Source organism: Olea europaea, chromosome 21 (genome assembly GCF_002742605.1).
Source record: "Olea europaea var. sylvestris chromosome 21, O_europaea_v1, whole genome shotgun sequence".
Lineage (NCBI taxonomy): Eukaryota > Viridiplantae > Streptophyta > Magnoliopsida > Lamiales > Oleaceae > Olea > Olea europaea.
Window position 1 is genome coordinate 2,071,459 of NC_036257.1, and position 17,047 is coordinate 2,088,505.

General features: G+C 36.3%; 2 protein-coding genes across 2 annotated transcripts; one reads left to right on the forward strand and one right to left on the reverse strand.

Moving 5' to 3' along the window:
• Nucleotides 1-2,677: 2,677 nt before the first annotated feature.
• Nucleotides 2,678-4,902, reverse strand: LOC111370377 (peroxidase 27-like). Its single transcript, XM_022992058.1, has 4 exons — nt 4,656-4,902; nt 4,371-4,559; nt 3,887-4,052; nt 2,678-3,259 (listed from the first exon to the last, which is right to left on the reverse strand). Exons 1-4 carry the CDS (start codon nt 4,869-4,871, stop codon nt 2,853-2,855), a joined length of 978 nt encoding a protein of 325 aa, XP_022847826.1. The 5' UTR covers nt 4,872-4,902; the 3' UTR covers nt 2,678-2,852.
• An 8,587-nt stretch (nt 4,903-13,489) lies between these two features.
• On the forward strand, nt 13,490-15,052 carry LOC111369996 (transcriptional regulator DEF1-like). Its single transcript, XM_022991715.1, has 2 exons — nt 13,490-14,007; nt 14,581-15,052. The coding sequence occupies exons 1-2, from the start codon at nt 13,490-13,492 to the stop codon at nt 15,050-15,052; spliced, it is 990 nt and encodes a 329-aa protein (XP_022847483.1).
• The last annotated feature ends 1,995 nt before the right edge of the window (nt 15,053-17,047 follow it).

Here is a 17,047-nt window from a genome sequence, read left to right on the forward strand (position 1 = left end):
CTGAAAACAATATATAATAAAAATATCATTTTGTACTATAAGCTCAATTCTTTATTCTTTGAACTGAGATAACTAAGTTCTATAATCTGAAAACTGATAAGCAGTAAATTACTAAAAATCACACCACAAAGGTACCCAAAATAACCTTATATCGATACACGTGGCAAAGCTATTAAATTCTGTAAGTTTGAAATTTTGAAATTCTAAAATTCTTGTTATACACACACAGAGTTGTCAAAAGAATATAATATGATCATACACTATAGAAACACATTCACAATAGTACAGAGTAGGTAAAATCATCATAATTGATCATACATTGTGGAAACACATTTACACCAGTGCAGAGTGAGTAAAATAACCATATGGGGTCATACACTATGGAAACACATTCACACAAGTACACTAGTGCAGGAGTGGGTAAAATAATCATATGGCGTTATGCACTATGGAAACACATTCACACAAGTACAGACTATAGTAAAATCACATGGGTTTTTTATGGTGGTTTTAAAAATAACTTTGGATGAGCTGAAATATGTAATGCGAATATAACATGCTATGAAAATGATTTAATTGTACTAAATTTAACTTTAAAAACAACTAACTATAAGATCCACTTATCCTGAAAATCATCATGTTAAACCAACTATATAAAATAATTAATTTTAAATTTAATGAATACTTATTTTTGAAAAATAAAATTTTTTCCCCTCACATAATACAAACTATAGCCAAGATGGTTGGTAGGCTTTTCCAATCTTCTCGTCACCACCTGAAATACGATATAAGATAACCAATTTAAACACTATCAAATCAAGAAATCTTTTATCTCTAATGATATAATACTTAAACTAAATTTTTCGATACTTGAATAAAATTTCCAAATTTTCCTTTAATCAATTGGAGCTAATGGCACTTTATTCTAGTCCCTTTATTAATAACTAATTCATCAAAATAGCATTCATTCCAAGCATAAAAACATTTATCATTCAATCTAGTGAAAACTACATAAACAACTCAACCAACCTAACTTTCCATTTTGCTCCATAAAATCATTCTCTCATCTGAGTATTTCATCACCACAATCATTTCGACTAACAATACTTAATCAAGAATCCCAAATAAAATTTCTAGGGTTTGTCCAAAAATGGTATTACTTACATTGATTCAACTAAAAATTAATCAATCAAGAAATTATACTCCTCCACTAAATCTGAAAATTAAACCCTCAAATTAGACCAACTGATTAAACCCTATAAATTTAACATTATAATACCATAAAACATTTACTTTTTAATCTCTTACAGAAATGAAGTAAATAAACCCAAGCATGAAGAAATCAACACTTACTTCCTCTTTCTTCCTTCCTGTCTTTTTTTTTTTTTTCCTTTCTTCTTTTCCTCTTTGCTTTCCTGTTTTTCTTCCTTTTCTTTCTTGGTCTTTCTGCTTCTTTCTGCCCCTTTTTGTATTTATATCAATGCCCAAATGAAAAAAAAAGGATATTTGTTTAATAATTAATGGCTCTAACTCATAATTGCAAAACAAGTCCTCCAACCTTCATATAAAACCACATTGAATCTTTATCTTTCAATACTATATAAGTAGATCCCCAAATTTAAATTTTCTTCATCTTAAACCCTCAAAATATTTTTCATAATAAATTAAGCCCCAATAAAATAATTATTTCATTTTAGTCCCAATTTGACTTTGACTTTGACAATTCAACTTTGATTTTTTACTAGAAAATTTTGAGTTGTAACAAGACTAGCCATATATAGAGAAGGGTGAAAGAGGTAGCAAATGGGGGTTTCGAAAGGAAAAGCTCAGAACTTCCTAAGATGGAGGTTAGATGAAATAACGCTCGTTGTTTTGGAGATGCTCCTTATCGAGGTTTAGGCGGTTGCAAGAGTCATTATAAATATTGACTGTTAAGTACTCTTCGTTTGCCGAGACCTATAACTCAATTGACATGATAGAAGCTGGCATCGTCCTACAGGCTCATTTACAAGGCTTCTTTCTAAATGCCTAAATGGACTTGAAGAGGTAGTAGAGACTAAACAAATAATTCTATCAAAAGGTGGCTGATGCAGAGGCAGAGTTGAAGAGGTTAAAGGCTGAGGCCTCCACTGCTGACGAAGGTGGCTGATGCAGAGGCGATGGGTTTGGCTCTTCATGGAGGTTGGCTTCTTTACAGGGTTCGTCCAAACGGTTTCTTGGGCAGATTGGCGTGGAGTACGGGGCCAGGTTCTCCTGCCATGTAGGAGTTTTTTAAGCCTTGTTAGAAGAGATGTAACAAGTAATACAAGCAACCAAAGACATGAAGTTTGTGATAATTGGGATATGTGGAAAACAATTTCCTAAAAAGTTATGTTATTTAGTCCCATTGGAATTATAACCCTAATCTACGGCGCACTATTGTGACATTAAATGACAAATACAATTAAATGAGTCATTTAATTTCATCTTTCATTTAGCCTATCGCCTTACACAATAGACTGAGGTTATAACCTCAGTGGGGCTAAGAAAGAAGATGTATAAGGCAATTGGACAACCAATGTGCCAACCTGTTCTAATTCCAGTAAAGATTTCATGTTCCCTCCGAAGCCCTCTCCCCTCTAGCAATCTTAGTTATTTAAAGCCTTTAATTTAATCATTAAAAACTTAAACCACAGTGAAAGGATCAATCACAAACTTTTTTGATTCCTCATACATGTTTTATTCCATTTATTTCGCGTCACAACAAAACGAATAATAAACAATAACATTAATACATACAAATGCTTGTCAGCAAATAGTATGACTCTTCGTACTACCCAAAAAACCCCAAAGGAAGCCGTTTTCTCATGCTCTTAATTGACAAAAGCGCATCGTTTCCTGATCTCTCCAGCATTTCCAGTAAGAACACCAATCTTACCCATTTTCACCATAGATTTTGAAAAATCCTTAAAGAAAGTTGATCCATGGGAAGTGGCTTGAAGTTTAACATAAGCTTTTGTCTCAGGATCATCAAGAAGAGCTGCATCAGATTGAAATAACCCTCTTCTTTTAGCTACTAGTGTATAATAGTCTTCGTCGAATGTTTTAAAGCTGCCGGGATCCATCTCCGCAAGTGTTGTGAGGTCTGCTGGCTTGCATTTGCTCTTCAATCGAATAATGTAGTTTGGATCTAACGTAGGATCGGTGTCGTTTCTGCCAGTAAAATTGTACAAACGGCTTGAGAAGCTGGAGCAGTGAGAAGTTCCTATGGTGTGTGATCCTGTATACGAAAATGAACTATGTTCAGATCGCTCAAATATTCCTATCATACATGAAAAATCTTCCGAGGGGTAGAACGTTTTTGTATAACCAAGATAAAGCGACGTGTAGAAACTTTGTAGTCTCCAAGTGTGAAGCGAAAAGTGGACGTAACTCTAACATCAAGTGTGAACAACTATAAATTTGTATTCGCTTTGTGCATTTCTCATTTCTTTTTTATTCAATATTTTTTTTTTCTCAAATTAGGAATTAAAGTTCAACTACAACAAACTATTAGAAATAAAACCCTTATATTAAGTCGATGTTTGGCTTAGATAAAAATCATATTTTTAGTATATTTTGATAAAAGTTGATACAACGTATAGTTAAAAAGTTCATAAAAGTTGCAGATCTCATTAAATATATAATTAAAAATAAATTTGAGAAAAATCGAATTTTAGAAAACGAGGACCAAACAAAGGTTAAGTAAAATTTTGTCCAAACAAACTCCACCTGTGAGTAGAGGTCAAAATTAGCGTCGTAAATGGGTGATAGGGAGAGTTGAACTCTTTAACATGTTCATGCGTTGATACCATATTAAAGTGCTTTAATGAATAACTTAACTACTTAACCTATTTCATCATGTTACCCGACAGAACAGCTAGGTCCTTTGTAGTCAAATTCTTGGAGGCAAATGATGCTTTGAGTTGAGTAATGTTAGCAAAAGGAGGTGGCAGATTGATCAAAGCCTCCGTAATGATCGACACTCTTCCATCTCTTCGTCCCAACGGAACTTTCCAGATTGGCCCTTTAATCTGTAATACACGGACGTCTCTGTAAAGTTTCAATCTAGCATATAAAAATGTATTCTTTACAGTTTCATTTTTTCTTTCTTTCTACCCATTGTATGTAGGTGTATACTAAGCCTATATTTGAGCCACATTATAGGGGAAAAAATACATTATTCATGTCAAATCAATGAGAAATGTGTGGTTAAAAAATAAGGAAATGTTTTAGATTTGCGTATAATATTATTTTATTAAAGAATGTGTAGTTAAAATAATGTCAAATCAATGTCGAAAAATGTATTTTTTTGAAAATAATGTGATTCAAACAAGGCCTAAGTTACATACCAGTGAAACTGCGTCTCGGGCCGTCAAGGCTAAAATATCAGCACAAGAGACGACACCAGGACATTTCTTTTCCACTGCAGATTTGACTCGATCGATTACTCCATATCCTCTTAGGGATTGATTAGGAATTGCATCTTTCTCAGCTTGGTTGTTCCTTGTAGAGTTTATTAGCACAGAACCATCACATCCCTGCAATAATTATTTGTACAAGTCATGCATTTTTCACAAATCGAGGGACAAACTGAAATTTTTATCGATTTTTATATGAATATGATATAACATTACCCTAACAAAACAATCATGAAAATGCAATCTGAGCAAAGGAGCAGCGAGAGTTGGGGCTCGAGAAATGACACGGGCTGTAGTCTTTTTCACGATAGCCTCGACTGAAGGACATGTTTTGCGGTAGAAGCCGAGCTTCAAGCCTTGTGCATTACTAATATTGAAAACTGCGACTAGGGCAATGAAAACTGCAAGATATTTGGGAAAAGCCATTCTCATAAGAGAAATTGTGTTGAGTTTTTGTGTGTTTAGATAGTATTATGGATCATGTATATATAGTGAAGTGGTCATATGAAAGAGTTGTCACATAAATTATTGCTAAATAATAAATAGCTTTGATACAGCAATTGGGGACAGGGTTATTTGACAAGAGGGCCAAGGGGGATCAAGGGCCGAGGGGCGCCACCTCGATCCTCCTATCAAATAACCCTGTCAACCCCTTGTTCGTTTAGCAAAATTGAATAATAAAATGTTAACTAGGGTTGACTTGGAATATACATATATACATATATAAGTCGACAAATGATGGTAACTGATCCAGGTATTTTTGGGGCATTCCAGCTTGGACAGTTGAATCTGCTGTATTTTTGCATTTTCATAAAGGATATCTTTCTTTTATAATAGCCACTTCCCATTTTTGGCCCTTTTTTTTTTCTCAAATTGAAAGTGTCAATTACCTCATATAATTAAGATTTAGATATGTTTTTTTTTTTTTTTAAATGTGTGTATATATAATGTAAATTTTTCTAAAGAGAAATAGGGCTTTAGTTAGTTGAAAACACTAGATTGATACCTAAAAGTATCTCCAAGAGACTTTTTAAATATAAAATGCTCTTTATTTTAAACATAACCCTCTTAAAGTTATGTTCCAAGAGACTTTAAATTAACATTCTAATTTAGAGAAATTTAAAGAGTCAAACCCACTCTCTATAATTAATTGCATTGAAAGTAGTTCAATTTTTCTATAGAAAAAATAATATAATAATTTGAAGGGAAACTAGTGAAAACAGAGTATAGGAAAAAATAATAAATATTTTAATTATTAAATATAAATAACCTGTTGGAGTATTTAAAAATTTCTACTCTCTAAGATCATCTCCAAGAGACTTTATTTTTTAAAGAGCATACTCTACAATTTAAAGAGTATCTATAAATTTATAGAGTAAAATTTTTTAAGGATTCTAATAGGCTCTTTATATTTAACAATTAAATTTAGTACTCCGAAAATATATTTATTGTTTGTTCCTATCGTTTATTTTTACTATAGCTTCCTTTAAAATTATTATATTATTTTCCATCATTAAAAATTGAAATATTTTGAATGCATTTAATTATAGAGAGTGAGTTTGTTGAAACATTAAACCCATTCTATAAATTGAATTATTAATTTAACGAGTCTTTTAGAGCATACTTTTGAAGGTCGACTCTTTAAGATAGAGATGATGTTATGCTTAAAGAGTTCCTTAGAGATGCATTAAATTGTAGAATATGCTCTTTAAAAATAAAATCTTTTGGTGATGCTCTAACAATAGGCCGATGGATTGTATTAATGACATTTTCTTCTATTGTTGACGAAATTTTTTTAAAAAGGGATAATCTATTATTAATGGTTCGTGACCTAATTGATTGCAAAATTGCCTTAAATTTATTGAAAAACTGGTCACTAATTCATAGAGGGCTATTCGTGTTAGAAATTATAAATTTTCAGGACAAATCTTGTGATCGATCCATTCATCGCTAACCCTTTTTTTAGTGACCTTTTTCTCATCTGGTAAATATTTTTTCATATTTTTGGTACTATACTTGCATGACTTTGCAATGGAAGCTTCCCTTACAGAAGTGAAGATCATAAGATCAGATTTCCATTACTGTGTATTGCAAATCAGAAAAAGGAAAAGAAAAAGAAAAGAAAAGTTATCCTTTGATATTAATGTCATATCTTATTGCAACTCATTAGGATTCTTATTTATTTATCTATGGGAGGGTTTTGTTGTTAATTTTAGGGCATGAATTTTGCAAACAAATGTATTTAGAGAAAAAGGAAAATCTGTTGTCGAAGTCTTAACATTTACAAAAATTGGAAATCGGTCTCGAATCTTTGTTTTCAGGTATGATAATACACGTAATAATAACTTTTCACTTCTGTAATTGGAAATAGGTCTAAGGTCAACTATACAATAATCGACTTAAACTACTATTTTTATGACGATGGTTGTTATAAGTATCTTATTAACTTTTTTAAACACCCTAATTAATTGTAACTAGTTATAGTTGATCATCAAGATCTTACTCCAATTTTTTTATTTTTATTTTTTGGGAATCTTTTGGTCTTCATTATTGTATATCTCACTAGTGATTTTCTCAAACATCAAGCTTAAAATTACAACATAGGTAAAATAAATAAATAAATAAATAAATAATAAATAAGATGAAAGAATGGAGTGTCGACTTGGAACATTTGAAATTTAATTCTCTAAGATACCATTTGGATATTAATTATTAAAAATGTAAACACGCGCAATTAATGGCCATTAAATAAAATCAGTAATGGCAAGAAAACGTACTCTATCATTGAACAACCAAACATACAGTTAATTAAAGACTAATAGGTTGACTGAGCTTGATTTGCGTGTTACCCGTAACATGCCTGCACGACCAAAAGGCTAAAATTAATATTTTATATAATATTATTTTGTCAACGATTCCTAAAATACGCCATATCTACTTAAAAGATTAAGATTCTAGCATGGCAATGGCTGGTGTTGACCCAAAAATTGTGTCAACAGAATCTCGACCACACCTCCTCCACGGCTCCACCTCAATCTCCCCTCAAATGTGAAGTGAGCCACACACACACAGATTTATGATGTCCTAAGCATTATGTTAAGCACCGGTGACAATACACATTATTTAATTAGTGAATTAGATTTATGATGTCCTAAGCATTATGTTAAGCACCGGTGACAATACACATTATTTAATTAGTGAATTATTAAATACATGGGCTGTGTGTGTGGCTCACTTCACATTTGAGGGGAGATTGAGGTGGAGCCGTGGAGGAGGCGTGGTCGAGATTCTTAAACCAGTGTGTCTATTAGTACTTTTTAAAGTGAGGATGGGTTTCCATCGAATGGAAAGTCTTCTATTGCGCTAGTACTCATAGTGCACTCACTTCCTTGAGAGTTAACTTGAGCTTACTATTAGAGCATGATTTTGAAAATTTTTATGATTCATGCATTGGTATATCATGCATGTTCAGTGGGTATGATCACATATCGAGGTGGCAAAAATCACAAGCTCTCTAGCTCGAATATATGGAACCAAAAATGATAAAAAAAAAATATGTTTAACATATTTAGAAACGACTAGTATGTAAGTATGGTAGTTGCAATTATCTGATGGTTGGAAATGTTATTAGTTATTGGGTTGTTAGTATGTGTATATGTAACCTATTAAGATTTCAATAGATTGTGATGATTTTGCGAGGCATTCGAAGTTACGGATGTTACGTCCACTTAATTATAAATTTATATGTAGACCTACATGATTTTTTATGTATACATAGGGAAAAAAATTAGTTATAGCTTACACGATAAATACAAGGAAATGATATGATGTGTGATTGGTGACAATCAGTGAGGAATTTTAATTATTTTTGAAGCGAAATAGTCATTAGTGTTATCAAAATTTTGTGGTGATTTGTGGTAACTCATATGGGATGATAATAGAAATCATAATGGTGTATATATATGCTATATGATAAGAAATTGTGGAAGATAAAATGATGATTTGTTTATTGATAGATAACAATGTGTTATTGTGTATTTTAGGCATCGAAAAAATTAACGGTAATTCCAATTATTTCAATTATTTATGAGTTGTTTGATTATAAAGAATGTGAGAATAATAGGGATGAACTTCATAATGATTACTTATTATGGGGTGATTTGTTGCCTTAGAAATAGAATTAAATGGATTTGTACATTTAGGTATGTTTATGTGAATAAAAAAATAATAAATTAGATAATGGTAGAGTTGAAATTTATTGAGATTTAGAAATTAACATGTGGTATATTGATGTGTGAAATGTTCATGTGATAAATATGAAGGTTATTATCTTGTAATATTAAGGAAAATTGATACAATTAAATGTTTTAGGTCATATGATATGATGATAAATGACAAGGTTACATAATCATAACATGATATGGTGAATAGCATGTAAATGAATATAATGGTTGTCCTATAGCAAAATAATGTGATGATAGATTTGGGTTATTCAGTTAATTAATTTAGGTCATTTGATGGATTATCGTGTTATATTCCATACAATTTGGAAGCGTTGAATTAAATTTTGAAGTTCAGATGAATTTATTGAAATTTTAGTGATGTAATTTTTGGGTTATTTTCAATTGTATGGATCATGAACAAAGTATTCCATTTTTTATCAAAATATGTGTTAAGGAATATAAGCAGGACATGTTGAGTTGACTATGTCTAAAGTTTAAGATGATCATCAAATATAGATTTTACTCATTGTGAAATAGTATCTTTAAGTTACATTATCTTAATTAAAGTTCTTTATGCGATATACAAGAAGAATTACGCATTGATGATAAATCAACAACCTATTTATGGAATAAGAGTATAGATTTTCATGGATTAATTGTTATTATGTCTCTTCATAGAAAAAAAGAACAAAATTTGTATGTGTATAGAAATGTCAAAAGTTTTTTTATCAGGAAATTTTGAGAAAATATTTGCTCTTATATCTAAAGATGATAAGAGATTGATTCACAATAATATTTTATGCTATAGTTTGGAAAATGCTCTGTAAGTGGGATGATAAAATATTGATTATGTTTTAGATTATTAAAGAGGTATGATTAATCATGATATATGGTTGGTTATATTGGGATTGACATTTAGGAATTGTGGCGTTATCACATGGTGGGAAGATCAATACTTATTGACCACATGAGGTTAAGGTATATTTGCATACAAAAAGGAGCTGAACTTGAAGTTGTGTATATATTATCGTTAGATGATAAAATGAAAAGCTAAAAAATCACATATTGATCATTAGGATGATATTTAAGGTATCGGTTCAACATGTATTCCATATGTTTGAGGCTTAGTAAATAGACTTCAAATTTAACTTATGCTATAAGATTATCAGTGGTTCTGACAGAGAAAAAAATTGTACACATGAGGAAGAACTAGTTCAAATATTGGACAGAAAGAAACAAGTCTTGCGAAGTAAGACTATTTCTTTGGTTAAATCTTATGGAGGAGTCATGTTATGGAAGAAGCAACATAGGAAAGTGAAGAGCAAATATATTCTCAATATTCGCTACTTTTTCGTACCTAATCAATTGAATTTTGAGAACGAAATTTTTTTAAGGGGTGAGTTTTGTAATATCCAAATTTGAAACAAGTCAAAGCAAAATAATAATAATAATAATAATAATAATAATAATAATAATAATAATAATAATAATAATAATAATAATAATAATAATAATAAATTGGTCTAAAATGTCAAGCCATGTAAAAAGTAAAATGAATGAAAAAAAGGGTATGGTGGTTTAACCAATTCATTCCAATCCATTTACATTTTATATATTTATATATACAATCCAAATACATTTGTCCCAGAAAAACACACACTAGGAAGGAAACGAAGCAGAGAGAAAAAAAGGGTAAATTTTTGGTGAATTTTTCAATATATTTGATATGATGTGATTATAGTAGAGTTATTAGTTGATGTTTATAGCTTGAGTTTGAGATGATATTTTGTGACGTTATGTGAATGTCTCACGTTTTGGCTATAATTATATGATATTATCTTGCGAATTATTCAATGATATGAACTTGATTTTCGATAAAAATGTAAAATTGAAAAAGTATAATTATTTTCGAACTTCTCTACTAACTGAGCTATCAACTCATATATTTTTTCATAATTTTTCCTATAGGTAACAATTGATTCTTTTTAGCTTGAAAAGCCTAATGATTTTGGAATGAGAGTCACACGACATGTTGAGTATTATAACTCAAATTGATGAAGCGCAAAGTAAATAATTTAGGCCCATCTCATTATTTACATAGCATTTGATTTTGACACACTTTTTGAGTAACTCATAATCAACTTTGGTGATAGACTTGACATATAGTTAGCATCTATTATCGGTGCATGTCACGTTTCTGATCCACTCGGATGATTCGGAGCGGGTTGTGTCACTTACCTTCTAACACCTCACTTACTGTTCTCGTGGGTGTATATGTTTCAATAATCTGATTAATCGGAGATTCCTTGTCATTTTGGAGGGAATTAAAGTAGATGGATTTTTTATGCCATCCATAATTTATGAGTAATGCTATACATTATTTGTAGAGGTGATTGATGGTTTAGATTGCAATAGATTTCCCAATTCATTGTTCTATAAATATTGAACAATAAATTAAAAAATTCGATGTCATCTAGACTTAGGATGATCTTTACTAATAATGAATATCAGTTATTTGTATCTCTATTATTCTTTGAGAGGGAAAGAAAAATATTGTTTCTCTCATAAAGTTGCAAAGATGCCACCCACGTTCATGTGATTCTATAATTCAAAACGCGTCGTTGCAGCTAGGAGCATATTTGCCTGAGCTTAATTAATTAGTTCATTCGTAAGTGTGATGTAACTTTAGACTAAATAATTTTATATGGATCAAAATTTGAAGGGTAAATTTTAAATTTTGGTCAATGAACTTTGAGCTAGCGAATTATTAAACCTTAATTTATATCAATTGAATCAACAAACTACAAGAAGCATTCAAGTTTCTCTCCTCCATTACTTGTCATATCAAAATTGATGAAAATTAAATAATTGATAGATATACTGTTACAGAGCTTCTAATTTTGGCATGCAAACACACTACTACTCTACGTTAGAAAAGTGCTAGCAAGAAAAATACGTGAATATATAACCTTCATTTTAAAAGACCATAATGTGTGTGTGTGTGTGTTTTTTTTTTTTTTAAAAAAAAAAATTCATTTTGACACTTTTCTTATGAGTTGTACTAATCATTTTGACACTTCTCTTAAAAAAAGGTGATGGATTGCTGGAATTTTAGAATCCAAATTGATATAAGTAACCCAAATGAGACAAACTAAAGTTTAGTGACCAAAATGGGATTTGCTGAAAGTTTCATGATCAGACATGAAATATATTTCAATTCGAAATAAGTAAAAGTAAATATAAAGTTAGTTTCCAAAATAATAATATTTTTACTTAAGAATTAAAAAAAAATATTTATCCTCATATTTTTAGAAATTAAAAGTTTCGTTAAGTAATTTTAATTTTACTCTTTTAACATGATCAAACATGGTTCGACAGTTTTACTACTTTAATTTTTTTTTTTTTTTTTTAACTTGCAATATTCACCTTCAAATCCTAGGTTGAGACAGCCATAAAATATAGATTTATCTAAAAAAGCTTTTTCCAATTTTTACATTTTTTTTTAAACTTTCAATTTTATAAAAGATTTTATGTCTTTTATAACAGGCATGCAACTTTCGATTTTTTCTTTTATTTTTCTCAAACTCATAATAAGACTTTAAAATTTATCTAAAATGGAAAATATAAATAGAGTCATATTGAAATCTTAGGCCATCGGAAATGTAAACTGTTGCGTGTTGCCACACCTGTCCTATCCACCTGGGCCAGTGGCCCACTCACCCTGATCCACGTGGCATACCTGCCGAGGTGGCCCACATTGCCGAGGTGGGTTACAGCCGAACTGCTTCTAACCGAGGCCCCATGACCCGAGGCGTGGAAGCTTTTGGTTGTAGCTGAGGTCCTCGAATGGACGAAGCCCCGAAGTTGATGCGCGAGCCTCAACCACAAGGAAACATCCTCCATGGTCACTTCTCCCAAGAGATCGCCTGCACAGATCTTATTCGAATGATTGATGGAATGTTTGTCATAAGCATAAAGGTCAAGTCTTGTCACTAGCATGGAGGTCCTGCACAAGCAATAAATGCGCCGTAAGCTAGCAAGTCAAATCCCATGCCTAAGAACAGACCTTTAAACTAAGGAGATGAGGCCACGTACCACTTCATCCAAGGGTCCCCATTCCATATGTATCACTATAAATACCCCCATTGTATAATGTCAAAGGGCTAATGCAAGAATCAATACTAAAGACTACATTTACTCAACTCTCTCTTTTACTTGCAATACATAAATCGAATTTATACACTTTTACACATATATTCAAGAGCACCGGTTGGTAATTATTGTACAATCGGATTACGAACAACCCGCCGGATTCCGAACGTCACCGTCCCGCGTCGTTGGGCTACTCCCACGCCCCTTCGAACCGTTCGTTTTAGACCGTCCACGTGTCTTAGCGTGCTGGACTTTCGCCCACGCAAGCGCGGGTGGGACCGGCATCTGTTGGCGCACTTTTTGGGGTCAACAGATTGGCGCCGTCTGTGGGAAACCATACCATAACCACGAGCAACCTTGTGGTAAAAGCTTGCTGAAAAAACATTTGGGCAACCCCCCTTGAAAAAGGATTTGTTCTTGAAAAAGAACAGGAGGAACCCCTACCACTTGGAGAAATCTAAGTTTGATAAAGGAAAAATGAGTTCTAACGAAGATATTCCCCCAAGGAGGGTAAGAGAAAATACGAATGTGCCTCCCCAGCCTGCTGCCCCGGCAGCTCGGCAGAGGCTCCACCACCACCAAAGGAGAGGTGGGATGCGTGCGACGGCACGACTATCAAGAGAAATGGCTACTATGGCAGCCAACATGAGGGATATAGCCAACCAAAACTTGGCCATGAGGGAGCTCATGGCCCAGATGCAAGGCCAAGGAGGTTTCCCCATTCCTCCATATGCCCCCCATGGGCACTATCAGCAAGAGGACGAGGTCCAAAGTCATAGGGCTGCCTCGCCAGACTATGGTCGAGGTGAAAGTCCATTCGTGAGGGAAGTGGGAGTTGACATTTCCTCCAATTATGCATCTGGCCGACCCTCCGAGGTCCAAATGAGCCATGATAACTTTCCACCTCCGTATGAGCAAGACCCAAGACAGAGGAGAGCAGAAAGTGTTTTTGACAGAATCAGCCCTGCCGAACCAAGGCTCAGTCAACAGCAGGCTCAGCAGCCTCAGACGAGGCCACAGCCCCCACTTCCGATGCCCCAACAGCCGGAGAGAAGGCATGAAAATGTCCCCAGCGCTGTCCCGCCTAGAAGTAGGCCGCAAAGGAGGGAGGAGGAGGCTAGGAACCGGCCAGGACCCTCTCGCCAACAACCTAGGTACGAGGCCGAAGATTACGATTCTGATGAGCAGCAGAGGTCCTGTGACTTGGACGATGATGATGAGAACCTACCATTCTCAAGAGAACTAAGAGATGCCCAGGTCCCGAGCCACTATGTCATGCCGAAAATACCAAAGTATGACGGGAGAGGTGACCCAGAAAAGCACCTCAACGCTTACAAAACTCACATGAGCCTGAGGGGCGCCACCCCAGCTGTGAAGTGCAGAGCGTTCCATTTAACCCTCAGTGGAGCGGTTGAAATCTGGTATAGTAGGCTACCATCTGGGAGCATCCGAAGCTGGCCCGAGTTCTTAACTATCTTCTTGAAGAGGTTTGCAGTGAGCAAGGAAGGAGAGGCCCCCATTCAGCGTCTTCAAGATATGAGACAGGCGCATGGCGAGTCTTTGAAAAGCTTCCTATCCCGCTTCATCGACGAGATGACCTACTGTGTACAAGTCACCGACAGGGAAGCACTATCTGCATTGAGAGGAGGATTGAACATGAACACCCTATTCTGGAGGGATGTGCAGAATCAAGACCCAACCACCTATGACGCCCTACTAGAGATGATGAGAAGGGAGATAATCAATGAAGAATTGATTGAGCATAGAAACAGGGCAAGCAGGGGTCTCCCACCTCCTCAGAGACAGCGAGGTAGGGGACCGACCTCCCACCTCATGGACTACCAGATGAACCGATCTGGAAATGAGAACTCCGGCCAAGCCCTGGCCACCACAACTCTGAACGTGGTACCAACCTTGGCGTATGAGGATGTCAACCCAACCGCTGACCCACATCAGATACAGGCCCAGCAGGGATCCCGTAGAGGGAGAGGCCGAGGCCGAGGCCGAGGTTTTGCACCTAGAAATAGGTCCAATCCGAACCTCCCTGGATATTGTTTGCACCACAGGTCCTACGGGCACGACACCGCGGATTACAGAGACTATGCACACCGCTCGGGGCAGGAACCCGCCAGGGAAAGACATAACTCACCCCAGGCAAACAGGCCCCCGCCCAGGCAAGACAACCGACATGGGCGTGAGGCGGCCGCTCCTAGCCAAAGGGATGTCTCCCCAAGGTGAAGAGAGCAAGACACGAAGAGGCCCAGGGAAGGGCACAAACATCGAAGAAACAGGCAAGCTCAAGATGAGGCCCCTATCCACGAGATAGATACCATATTTGGAGGCCCTTATGTTGGCAGTGAAACACGGAACGCCAAAAGAAACTATGCTAGGGAGGCTAAGCACCCCCCTCTGACAAGTTACATTGTGGATAATAGCTCCCGAAGAAACCAAGCGCCACCCATTGTCTTCACCCGGGAAGACTCCGAAGGAGTTCATTACCCCCACTGCGATGCGCTGGTAGTGAGGGTGGTCATAGCCCGAAATGGGCTCAAACGAATGCTAGTCGACAACGGCAGCTCCGTCAACATCTTATTCGGGTCCACCTTTGACAAGATGATATTGGACCATCAGTTGACACCCACCACCACTCCATTGTACGGATTTACCGGAGATAGCATTACTCCGAGAGGAAAGATAACACTGGCAGTGGAGATGGGAGAATCTCCTCAAACTACAATGAACTTTATGGAATTTCTCGTAGTCAACAGTCGGTCGGCTTACCACGGAGTCTTGGGCAGACCAGCCCTAAAGGAATTGGGAGCGGTCACCTCCATCCACCACCTATGCATGAAATTCCCAACAGAAAATGGGGTGGCAACGGTGAGAGGCGACCAGAGAGGTTCGCGAGAGTGCTATCTGAGCTCTATTAAGAAGGTGGAGCCCCGGGACGTTCATGTGATCATGGCTGATGTGGTCATGGCGAATGTCCCAGGTGACGCTCCCACTGACCAGGAAGATGTTGATATGATTGACACGCCCCTCGTTCAGGAGGCGCTGATCGTTGATGAGATCGACCCTCGCATAATGGAACATGAGCCTCAGGCATCCCCTGTAGAGGAACTTGAGAGCTTCTCAGCCGACCCTCGAGATCCGTCCAAGGTGCTGAAAGTAGTCAGGGGCTTATCCGACATTTTGAGAGAAAAGATTAAGGATTTTCTAGGCAAGAATCTGGACATCTTCGCCTGGAGGCATGAGGACATAGTGGGTATAGACCCCAAGGTCAGCTGTCATCACTTGAAAATTGATCCTAATTTTGCCCCGCATAGACAAAAAAGGAGAGCCCTCAACCCAAAGAGGTATGAGGCTCTGAAGGAAGATGTTCAGAAGCTAATCCAAAATGGCTTCATCAGGGAGGCCACCTACCCGAAGTGGGTCTCCAACCCGGTCTTGGTTAAGAAACACAGTGGCAAATGGCGAGTATGCATCGACTTCACCAACCTTAATAGAGCTTGCCCGAAAGATAGCTTTCCGCTTCCAAGAATTGACCAATTGGTGGACTCCACGGCTGGGCACGAGTTATTGAGCTTCATGGATGCATACTCCGGATACAACCAGATCCCCATGCACCTGGCCGATGAGGAGCACACCTCTTTCATCACGGATCGAGGCCTCTATTGCTATAGAATGATGCCTTTCGGGTTGAAGAACGCCGGAGCAACTTACCAAAGACTCGTGAACAAAATGTTTACCGACCTCATTGGCAAGACAATGGAGGTCTACTTGGATGACATACTAGTGAAAAGCTTAGAGGCAGAAAGCCACGTAGCGCACCTCAACAACACCTTCCAAATCCTGAGAAGGTACAGGATGAGGCTCAACCCCTTGAAATGTGCCTTCGGGGTGGCTTCCGGCAAGTTCTTGGGGTACATGGTTAACCAGCGAGGAATTGAAGCAAATCCCAAGAAGATTGAGGCTCTGTGCCAGATGAGGTCCCCTCAAAAGCCAAAGGAGGTGCAAAGCTTAACTGGGCGAGTGGCAGCACTTAGTCGCTTCGTCTCCAAAGCAACTGACAAGTGCCTCCCATTTTTCAAAGTACTCAAGGCTGGGAAGAAATTCCAATGGACTAAGGAATGCGAAGAGGCCTTCCAAGGATTAAAAAGGCACTTGGGGCAGGCCCCCCTCCTCTCCAAGCCGAAGCCCTGCGATATATTGCAACTATATCTCGCTGTCTCC